We start from the raw sequence: 11,910 nt of genomic DNA, 5'->3' as shown, positions 1-11,910 counted from the left end.
TTGTCTTTGAACTTTCTTCAAAGTAGCTAGAAAAAGGCTTATGCAAATGAAATTAGAAAACTTCTTGGCAATTCGTCTGGTTTCACCAGGCAGAGACGAAGGGATTTTACATTAAGCTTCCTCTTTCTAGAAAATGAAAGTATCATCTGGTTTCAGAAAAGCATGTTGTTTAATTAGCACTTTTTTTCCCTCACTGTGCGATAAAGTAACAGTTAGATTCCCACAGCACTCAACATAAGCAGCTTCCTCTTGTGGAAAAAAGATGTGGGTGGTATGGGAAAAACAATCTGAGAAATATTTCCAGGTTTGAGACTGAGGTTTTATCCTGGCAAAAAAGACAGACACGTGGATCATGCATTGGCCTCCTCTCTGCTCTTATTTATGCCAAATGTGTACTAGGCACGGAAAGAGGAGGGGAAAAAAGAGGAGGGAAAAAAAAAAGCTCTCCAACTCAGAAGTTATGGCTTTAAGCAGATAATACAATGAAGGACTAGAAAGCAGGCTATATGAAAAATGAGTGGAGAAGCATAACCCCTGGCTTGCTGGTTTGAAGGAACGTGTGAGCTGGAGGTACAGGCCAAGTTTGAATGTACGCTGTAAAAAACATGTTTGATAGGAGACTCATGTGGGGAAAAAGCCATGGGAATCACAGCAAGTACCTCATCTCAGATGTGGGACTCCTGGTGTCCAAAAGCCCATGAATTTGGTTGCTTCATAATGGAAATGTAGAAATTGTGCTAATAGAAGAGCAGTCGAGGAGGACAGAGGTAAAAGTTTTCCCTTCTCCATCATCTCTCCCAGCCTTTTTCTCTTCATTTTCACCTTTCAAAGAAGTTCAGCAGTATCAAGTCCTAGCCTTCCCCAATGTTGCTGTGGAACTGCATGGTTAACTCACTGATTTGGATTAAGAGCAGCTCCCAACTGTATTGTTTAATTTTAACTTGGATCTTTTGATACTGCAACTCATCCTCTTCCCAAATAAAATTATGACCAGTGTTGAGACAGAGGAAATCATCAACAAACCAGCAGTGGAAGTCAGCAGCAGCAATGGGAGGTGCTGTGCACGACAAGAAGGGTTCAAATCATAAAATCATAGAATGTTTTGGGTTGGAAGGGACCTGTAGAGGCTGTCATCATCTTTACTACATAGGACACTTTCAGAAAAATCACAAGAACTGCCAGCAGGATTTCTGTTCATGCATTTAACTGGGGCATGCATATGCATGCAGTGTAGATCACAGGGCATTTACATATGAAACGTTCACCAAGTGGACCATTATTTCTTGCCTTCATGCTTGCTCACACACACTGTACGTGTGTGCACATAACACACACACAGATGGGAGATTCGCATCTGATCTTGGTCATAAAGTCTCCTCTCTCAGCTATATAACCAACAGCTCAGGACCCACTCCGAAGCGACCCTGTTATGAAAGGAAGGACACTCTCATTTGTCAGATCATTGCTACGCTGACCAAAGCTGAACAATAAATGCTGGTGGAAGTTAGGAAACAGAGCCTCCACTATGGCAGTTGGATGTCACTTCAGAGAAGGAACCTATAGCCCTGCAGATACCCCAATATCCCTAGAGAACACTGCTCAAGACGGTTGGAACACACCTTTCCCATGTGATTACCAGGGTTTGTTCCCTTGAGATTGCAGTCGGATCTGCCCAACCATCTTCGCCTCTGGCACTGAAGACAGAAAGTACTCTGAGTGCAAACTATTCTGGAAATCAAACTGCACCCGCGTTTCAGATCGAAGGCCCCTGAACTGGCACCCCAAATCAGTGCTACTGTTGATTTCATTTCATGTCTGAATTCCTTTCTATAAAACCAAGGTAATAATGCTCCACATCACTGGGCCATAAGACAGCAAATTAATTTTGATGAAGTACATAACCAGTGGAAGACACTACTTCTGCTCTCAGGACAGAGCTCAAATACTGTCTGTTAAATTGTATTCTCCACCTTAAAGAGATGTATTCTCCATCTCTTAAAGAGACAGTGGTGCTAGGATGTGATCTTGTTACGGAAGACTACCATTATGCATAAAATCCCAAAAATTCCCTCAGGAAAACTTCTTTCTGGCATTTCCTAAGTTTAGAGCCTAAATAACGGGGGGGGAGGGGTTAGCATGGTTTTGTATGTGCATTTGATGAAATTCAATAATGACTGCATCATATGGCCTCTTTGAGACCCCATTAGCATCATGAGTGAAGTGGGATCCTTTAAATCCACCGCAGTGCAAAGACAGCAAAAAGAGAAATAGAAGATAATGACCTACAAATACGGCTACGTGACAGCACTGAAGGGAGAGGGTGGCAGCAGGCATCTTGGAGGACAGATGAGACCGGAGACCTTGGAGGTCCAATTCAGGGACTGGAGGGGTATCGGCTGTAGTGAGTCCAGACACTTCCATACAAATTTGACCCCTTCCGCTGTCTTACCTGACCTTCCTCTAACTCCCCCTCTTTCTCATCTAGTGTGAAGGAAGAGTGCCTTGGGGCAACCTGACTCAACCTCTTGACGAGACTCTTCTCGAAAGAGGCCTCTCCTTAGATACCCTTACGTACACCCTGTACGCTAAAGTAGCAACGCTATCACCCAGCCCCACAGTGTAGAGTACTGCACTGAGCACATGGGGCTTTCCACAGAAAGTATTGTGAAACCAGTACTGTGAGAGTTCAAGCTTCTTTGTAGCACTAAAACACGTTTTGGCACAGGAAAGAAATTTAGATTGCACGATCAAGAGGTTTGAGACTTCACAAGAACTGTACTACCAATTTAGGAATAACTGAGCATTACTCTGTGCAATTACAGTGGGGAGAAAAAGCTCTAAGATTTCAGGCCCTTTGCTCCCAAATACACATAACCTTGATATTACATTTTTTTCCTTTTATTTTGTAAGGAGAGCTATGTTTCTTTTGGAGCTTTGGCTGAGAGAAAGATCTCAAGCCTCATCAGTGAATGATAAACATACACATCTTCGTAGCAAGGCTCTTTAATGGCGTATAAGCAAATACTTCAAGATGTCCCTGAAGAAGCTGAGCATTCCCAGCACACTAACTTGCTGAAGTTAGAGGTATTCAGTCCAAATGTTGAATACCAATTTTAAAAATAAATTTTAAACAATCCAATTCTTTATGTGAGGACAAAGTTCAGATGCTAACCCTGGCCAAGAGCCCCCAAGGCTTTCAACTGGGAGTTTTGCACCAAACAAAGAACTTGCAGATGACGACAAACAGACAAACTGCCCAGCGGGCAGATACGTGAGAGAACACTGAATTTAGGTCAGTTACGTTGGGGAAAAAGAAACTTAACTTGGGCTTCAGAGCAGCTGTTAGTTTGTTGGGTTGGTTTTTTTGTTTTGTTTTGTTTTTTTGTTAAAGAGAAATTGCCCAAGAATTTAAAAATAAACGAAACAGGAACTCTACTTCTGCAAATGAGAACATCACAAAAGTAAGCATGTTGCAATGTAGACTCACTGCAAGGAATGCAAAATGACGGCTGATAGAAGACTTTCTGTTATAGGGAATTCAAAGACTTTGCGACAGAGAGAAGAAGTGGAAGAAGAGAACACAAGCTGAGACTTCACAAGATGTTTAGCAACAACAAAAGCCAAGCCAAGGGGGGGAAGTTCCTCCTTTCCCTAGAAAAAAAAACAGCACTACACATTCCAGAACAGTTCTCAAATCTAATTCTCTGAACAGTCTGAACTGGCTGCCTATACTTCAAAAGCGAAGAAATTAGGGTTCTCAGCTCAAGAGAGCACAGATACGTTCATGCTGTGTTCAAGGGCTCAAACACCACTTAGCAGAAGACCCTGCTTATTACACTAGATAAAAGCAGTGAAGATTTCAATCAACTCCTGATTACCTAAAGAAACAGGGGGCTCTGGAAGTAAGGCATAAACATGCTATGGTCCAAGAATACACAATGTTGTTCTGGAGAAATGGAGAGAGTGGGATGCTATTAATGACGGAGCACAGACATTCCCAACAGGTCAGTCCACACCACCCAGGACCACCCAGACATCCACGATGCAGAAGCAGCACACACAGAAGAGCGTATGTCGGCTCTGCCATCAGGCCATACTGACTCAGCAGACTCTGTATGATCCAGGCTGATGAAACCACAACCTGGATGTTATTTCATACATCTGTAGCCAGTGCCTCAGGTCTTTTTCTTCTTAAGGCTATTTCTCCAATAGCTTTCCAAGGAACTTATCTGATATATAAGATTGCATGGGGATGTTTACTCACAAGTCCTACTGGGCATAAGCTGGTTTATGTTGAGACTAGTAAAATGCATTAGCATCCATCATGTGGTTAAACTGCAACTGAGAGGTCAATCCTAACAAATCAAAAGCTGCCTGACTCCAAGGATTTCAGTCTTCTGCTAAAGCCACAGTTAACAGTGTATGCCAGGAACTGTCGTTTCTACTTGAGATTTCAATGCAGGTTTCAAGGAGCTCTTTTCAGAGCACACCAAGGGACACACTGCATGAATACTGCTCAGATTCACTGGAGAGATGCTGAAGGTTTTGAAGGGGACAGTGGCACTTTCATTAGCACCACTCAAGCACATTTACACATCTCCCGGCAATGCAGCAACTGTGCAGCCTCCCATTCAGATGGGGGCTGTGTTCGCACCTATAACTTCCCTTCCAAATCCCCTCTGTGGCCTTACCTCCGCTGAGCAAACCTTGATCCTTTGGAAGTCCCTATGCAACGTCTACCCAGCTCACACAACATGCGAGAAGATGCAATCTCAGTTGAGGGCAGGGAGCACAGGGAGGAGGTCCTGCATAGACATTTGGAGTGCCCACCTGCATGACATCTTGGAGGCTTTCGGTGAAGGACAGCTCAGCCTCCACCATGTAGAACTCTGCCAGGTGCCGGCGACTCTGCGAGTTTTCCGCTCGAAACGTCGGGCCGAAGGTGAAAACATGGGTAAAAGCCCTGCAAGGCAACAAGAAACAAGTAGGTGAGGCCCAGCACACAAGCAAGTCTGTAACACTGAAAGCCCCATCCACAAGCTCATTTTTCTCCCAGGATCTAGAAGCACTCATGTTTCCATTTCATCTTTAACCAATTTAATGGCACTGTTGGGTATGTTGCTACTACATTGCTTCAGCCGGGCATTAGGAGGGGTTATTCACACCTCTCCATGACTCAGCGAGGTTGCACAAACCCTGTTCAGCTTTCACTGAACACCGTTCATGCTCAGGACACTTTTTGTAGCTGTGTGGGAATAAAAAAAACCCACAAACATTCTGCAGAACCAGACCACTGGAGAAGCACCGGGACATTGCACCAGTCAGGCTCCCCTTGTCCACATCCCTTCACATTTGTTTGGCTGCAAGGCCCGACCTTTATGGGTGCTGTGATACCCCAGAGCCCAAGGGAGCAGAGAGGGTCCTGCTGCTGGAATTGCTGGGCTGGCGATAGCACTGAGAGGGCACTGGTGAAGCCCAGCAGGATGGACGTACGGTGTACAGCTTGCAGTCCCCCTCTAGTGGCAAGACCAAAGTTTATCGCCAAAAGAGCCTTCGAGATAATGAAGCGGGCTCCTTCCACACAGCTAAAAATGGTTCAGCTAAAAGTGGTCCCTTACTGCAGGGAACACATCTGGGATATCATTTTATGCTGAAGCAACCAATGCATTTCCTATTATGAAGCTATTCCTCCAGCAACCTTCTGGGCAGTCTATTTAAATACATCCTCCCTCATTCTGCAGTCACGTCACGCTGTGTTACACAGGATACGAAAGCCTTCTTGATTCTCCACTTCCTTCATAAGAAACCTTCCTATCAAACAGCAACACACCTTTAAGTTTTATTTTTACCACGGGGAAGCCGCACTCCAAGCGGTACCTTTTACATCGTGGGCTACGAGCACTTGGGCTCCTGGACATCCTCAAGCCAGTGAGTGCTTCCCAGCCAGTTGCCGTCAGAGCTGTTTCCTCCCATGCTGCATGGGAAGCAAACCATGATCAGGGAGAGAATGAGCTGCTTCAGAAAAACCATGGGCAGCCTGCTATCTTTGGTACATCTTTAACTTGACATTATTTTTAGCTGTAGACAGTGTGTAGGAGAAAAAGAACCTGATCAGTAGAGATTAGGCACAGTTTAACACTCATGAAAGGACATGTGCTAATTGCTGGGTTTGGCATTTGACTTGCATCTTGCTCTGCAAGCTTTCAACTTAAAGAGGATGTTTGCTGAAGTTTCTGCACAGGCTAATTCTGTTAAACTGAAGTTTAAATAAACAACGCTACAACAAGCAGCATTTATCCTTTGCCCCTTATGGAGGCATCTGCACGGCAAATAAAGGAACACACACATTCTGCTTCACTCATCTGTTCCCTCATGCCACATGACGGTTAAAGGTTACGATCCAAAGGAACAGCACTTTCTTTTTCCTTGAGCTGCTAGTAGTAAACACACCAGAAGAAAGTTCCAGGTCAAGACTCTAAATACATAGCCTGCCTGTAGGTTTCGTTTCCCCACTGGCTCTGCTTTTCCTGCTCCAACAAATACACTTTCTGTCTCTGCTTTGCTCCCGTACATGACCACAGCACCGAGGATGCTAACCAGATTTTGCAGCAAACATCTTTCCTCAAGCATTATTTTCAGCACGCCTCTTTTCCCTCTGCTGCCTTTCCTGCCTGCTGCCATATTACTGTAAACTTCTGCTGTCCCTCCTTCAAACTGCCCTTTGCTATAGTGTCATAAAACCTCAGCAATGTTTGGATAAGTGATGTACCAAGACTATTACTCACTGCACAGGTCAGTATTATCTCATCAGTTCCTTGTGCTCCCCCATCTGGAGCCATCTGTTGTCTTGGGTTATAGAGAAACGACTGTTCTTCCTCACAAGGCCTTTTTGGTGTTTTGTTTTTTTTTTTTTTCCATGTTCCTACAGCACCTGGCACAACAAGGTCTTGGATCCAAAGCTTAAGAGCCTCAACTGCTATAGCAATACAAACAACAAACATGAAACAATGAGTCACTTGGCCAAAATTGTTCAATGTTTAAGGCAGAACTGGTCAAAACCTTTTGCTTGCCAGGCCACGGAGGTTGGTCTGCAGTGCAAAACAGGAAACACAGGTTCTTGTGCTACCTGTGCCCACGTTTCAGGCTTTTGCTATCTGTGCTCACATTTCAGGCTTTTGCTAAAATATTTCAATTTGGGGCTCTTCAGTTAAAGAAAGAATTTTCCCTAAATAAATCAGTTTAGTCACAAGTTCAGCTTGTGACTGGGCCAGGACTGGACACAAGACAAAAATATTTTGAAAAGCCTGCAATTGCTGAATTACCCACCCAGGACCGCTGGGTTTGATGTGACAGTCTCTAATTTCTCCCTGGCATGAAGTCTTCAAAAAGTAATGCTTACAACTAAAGCATGATACCAGCTGGCTAGCAGGAGAGCCTGTCCCACAGAAGGACAGAGGTCTGGCTCCAACGAGATGCACGTTTCCCCACTGCTGTCCAGGCACGGGCACTGACACTTCACTCAGTGTGCGTTCCTGTGGCAGGTGACCATCTCTAGCAATGCAGGCTACTACGAGCACTTTGAACTGGGCTTATTTCCTACTGAACAGCAGGCCAAGCGTGATGACTAGATACTTGTCTTCCAAGGGGCTGGCTGGCTGCAAGATACTTAAAAAGAATTAAAAAAAAAACCCCAAACCAGAAATCCTTGTTGCTCTGAGATGTCAACCATGGTCAAACACTTCACTCACAGAACGATTTTGTGCTGCAAGAATAAAGCCTCTCTGTGCCCGAGACGGAGCTTTTGGGAAGGACAAGTGCAGAACAACTCCCACAGGAACCAATTTCAGTCTTTTCTCAGCTCTAGGCATCCTGCCGGGACCAATCTTCCCTATCTTGTACACTGAGCACCACCTATGTTTAGAAAATGAACCATTAGCATTGCAACTTCATGGACCATGCCAAGGTGCTCAACACCAGCAGGGGTAAAGGCTTTGTGATAGCCTGTAGAGAGCCTAACACCACTGGTGCAGGGCTGAATTTGCCTTGCCTGCCCGCCCCTTGGAAGAAGGGGGGAGGAGGGGAAAACCACCCAAACCCCCAAATTAACCCACATCTGCAGGGAGGGGAAGAATCATTCATTTCTCAGGCTAACTCTAGAGGGAAAAGATACAAATAACTGTGAGAACTTCACCATGACCCTGGGACCCTGGCAAAGGGAAACTAGCCAGATGTCATGCTGGCAAAGTGATCAAAGGAGCACAGTAAATGCAAGTTATCTGGTAACGGCAACGCAGTACTGACCAGAGGCCTGGACGTAACAGAGAAACACAGCTAAAAATACATATAGTCACTGTTAGCAACTCCAACCGTGAACGATTATTTTTCATCCAGGCATTCATATACTGTGCTCTGCCATTCAAGACATTAAGCAAATGCATGCTACACGAATCTGACCTTTATTTGTACTTCATCTGCTATTAAAAAACGTATCTGTGATTTGATACACTGCTGTATCACACTGAGCATGTATAAATATATTCAAAAAGAGGGATGGGAGCTGACTCTGCTCCAATTTCATGGTACAGAGGGCAAACCCAGTCAGTTTGTTCTGTGTGCATTCAGCACCTAGCACAATGGAGCCTCAGTCCAGGACTCCTATGCTCTACCATGCAGATAATCAATCATTTAACATTCCCAGACCTCTACAAGACTTCCAGCATTTAAAAATAACTTAAAAATTCTGGCTAAGTCTCCAAAAGCGCCTAGGTCAGTTGGGGTTGTGGGCACTCAAAGAGTCTTTAAAAATAAATAAATAAATAAGTCCGTAGTGCTAATTCCTCATCTCCAACAAAAGCGTGCGCACACAGGAGGAGGGGGGGAAAAAAAAAAAGCAAGCCCAATAATCTGTTGAGCCCTTTTCCTTAGCCATTACAAGCAGAGCAGTAATGTCTACAACACTGTCCTTGTACGTGCTACCAAAGAACACAAGAGAGGCTTTGAAACGAGCCCCTTTGCAGTTAGCTTCACCCGGATCAGAGCCTCTGGACAGCAAGCCCGAGTGCATTTGCACAGTTCACAGGCGCTGCCGGGGTCGACACCAGAAGAAGGCACAGAGCCGCTTAATTAATTGCTCCCTTTCTGGGACTGTATTTTGCTCTGCCCAGTTCTCTGGGAAAATTTGAGCGCTTAATGCAGAGGCCAAGAGAATACCCACAGTGCTCCCTCTGACACACTGAAACGCTGCAAAAGCCAGGGCCTCATCCTGCAAAACACTGAGCTTGCTTGCCCCAGCCCAGCGAAGGGCTTAGCCACTTTCTAGGTACAGGCTTGCCAGGGTCCTTGTGGATGCAGGCAGCAGCGCTTGGATGCGTGGCTGGAGCACAGCCATCCTCCGCACGGACGATCGCTTGGTGCAGGCTTGGTCTTGCACAGGCTGCATCTGTGATCTCCACCCTGTGGACACCCAGGAAGGGAGAAACTTTTGCCTTGTCACCCTTATTTTACATGCTACTAACACCCTCTACAGAAGCAGCTACCACCTCTCCCCCTTTGAGAGCTGTACGTCATGCAAAATGAAAGCTCATTTCCCTTAAACTCATTGGCAATTCATTATTGAGGTAGTGATAGAAACCAATAGAGAAGTACAAAGTATCTGTGCCCAAAGCTGCTTAAAATCATCCTTTTAATTAGACTCATGTAATGTTTGTAGGCCCAAGTGTCTCTGCCTTACTGGCAATTTTTACGCTGCAATCCAAATATAATTAATTGTGCTGATGGTTCCCAAGCCAGGAATGGATTGTGCTCCTTTTCTGAGCCAGGACTCCATGCTGCTACTGGGGTAATAAAGACTTATTTTTGCTGTTGAACCAAGGGGATATAACTGTGAGCAGGGCTATTAATCAAGAAGATGCAATCCCTGCACAGTCAGCTTACAGCCTACGCCAAGGTCACACCACACAGTAGTGACACAGCTGGAAGGCAGGAGCTGGTTGTTGTGAGTCAGGGCTAAGCTCTAAACCACACCAGTACACACAGCTATTCATTTGTACCGTGCCCTCCTTCTCACCCCCAAATACTACAGGTGTCTGCATAAACACAAATACAGTGGTTACTCTGACAAGGTCTGCAAGTGAAGAATTAAGTTGGAAGGTGATTTGTGCCAAATCTTATCTTTGGCCATGCTAAATGAACACAACATGTGACCCTTCGACACAGTATGTTCCCTTCCACCATCGTCCAACAACACCACCCCCCTTCACCCAAAATCTAGATTGCAAGAAAAATCTAACGGTTGGACTTGATGATCTTAAAGGTCTTTTCCAACCTAAACGGTTCTATGATTCTAGAAAGCAGCTTCTAACCCAAGGATAAAACAACACATGATGTCAGCAGAGGAGGAAAAGAGAGCAAGGTGACCCTAAAGCCAAGGAGCTTAGCTTTGTCAGCCGCACTGTCCTTTCCCTCAGGAAGGGAAGAAATTAATAAAGCGAGCCATCCAATTTAATTCCACTCTGTTCCAGCATGACCATATTGATTTTGAGGATGGAGGACCTGCCCGCTCCATTGAAACAAGCAGATGACTTTGCTCAGCTGCCAGGAGACACCAGTTGGCTGCAGCGCTTGACCCAAGCGTGACTGGGATTGTTCAGGGATGCTGAAATTTGTATGGTGAAAGATGTTCTGGCCCAACGCAAGAAACCCCACGGACACAGACAAGCACTCAAACATACCGATGCAATGCCTCCAGGGTCTAGTTTTTGGAGGAGCAGGAAACCCAGAGCTCCTAATGATGCTAGCGAGATACAGGTGCCCAGCAGTTTGGAGAAGGGGGAGAATGTTTTACATCCTTGAGCTGGGTAGACAGTGTTAAAATGAAACCTCAGAGTGGAACACAAATATGCGTTTTTTAACCTCAATGTAAAAATAATACTCCCATTAGTATTGTTTGGTGGTTTGGATTTTGGACAATGAAAATGCACATGTTTCTGGTGAAAAGGCGGCAGGGAGGGACTGAATTTTATGCAGAAAAAAAAAAAAAGGAGTTTTAAAAGATTCCTCATAGAATGTGCCACTTCTGCCTGCCCTCTGAGGACGCGCAGATGAAAAAAGCTGCATCTTGAGAAGGGCTTTTATAGCAGAACGTGAAACTTCTGGGCAGCAGAGCTGGTGTGCAGAGCGCTAAGGTTTCAATTCACGCTGCGATGAGATGGGACTGTACTTCCTTTTGTAAGCAGCCAAAAATAAATACATAAATTAAAAAAACCCAAACCTAAGTTCCCAGACAGGGACTGGGAAGTGCCAAACTTCCTCTCCTGCCAGTCAGACCGAAGCAAGGCAGCAGTTTCCCTCGCTGCAACCTCCAAAGGTTGCAGAGCCCTACCATGCCCACAGGGCCACATGCATGGCAGCACCCTCCTCTGCTCTGGCTTCGCAGCAAAAAATGATGATGATGGGACAAGGATCCTCCCCAGGTCACCCACCTCTGCTAGAAAACGATCCAGGTACGCTTGAGTAATTAACAACAACGTGACTCATACACCCTAGTTATCTGGCAAAGCACCCCACACTTTGTTTACTAAGCCTCACAGCACACCTAGGCCCTGTATTGTGAGTTTACAGATGGCAGGAGAATAGGGACAGAAAAAAAAACACCAAACCCCAAATCAAAAAAAAGGAGACAAAGGAAACAGAATTACCCAGAGCCATACAACATCTGCTCCAGGCTCAAAGATCTCATCAGCCTGGGTCCTCCACCCTTTTATGCAACACTTTTGTACTTTACTCTCAGTGGAGTCTTGCTTTGTCCTAGTTTTGATATTATTATTTCTAATTAAAGTCAATAAAACAACCAATTAGCAATGATAACTCAAGCTGGGCTGATGAAAGCCACCGGAGTAGTTACGCATTTAT

General features: G+C 45.1%; 1 protein-coding gene across 3 annotated transcripts in view; it reads right to left on the bottom strand.

Moving 5' to 3' along the window:
- Positions 1-11,910, bottom strand: part of NARS2 (asparaginyl-tRNA synthetase 2, mitochondrial) — a 63,017-nt gene that overhangs the window by 18,886 nt on the left and 32,221 nt on the right. For 2 of the 3 annotated variants that reach the window (XM_035892700.1, XM_035892698.1), the window contains one exon: positions 4,831-4,963. In XM_035892700.1, coding sequence (XP_035748593.1) covers positions 4,831-4,963 — 133 coding nt within the window. Of the gene's footprint in view, positions 1-4,830; positions 4,964-5,877; positions 5,975-11,910 lie in introns of all 3 variants that reach the window. The other variant, XM_035892699.1, reaches the window with a different exon arrangement.

This window comes from Egretta garzetta, unplaced genomic scaffold (genome assembly GCF_000687185.1).
Source record: "Egretta garzetta isolate BGI_Z169 unplaced genomic scaffold, ASM68718v1 scaffold323, whole genome shotgun sequence".
Taxonomy (NCBI): domain Eukaryota; kingdom Metazoa; phylum Chordata; class Aves; order Pelecaniformes; family Ardeidae; genus Egretta; species Egretta garzetta.
Note: the sequence above shows the minus strand (reverse complement) of the source record. Positions and strands in the feature narration are given on the sequence as shown.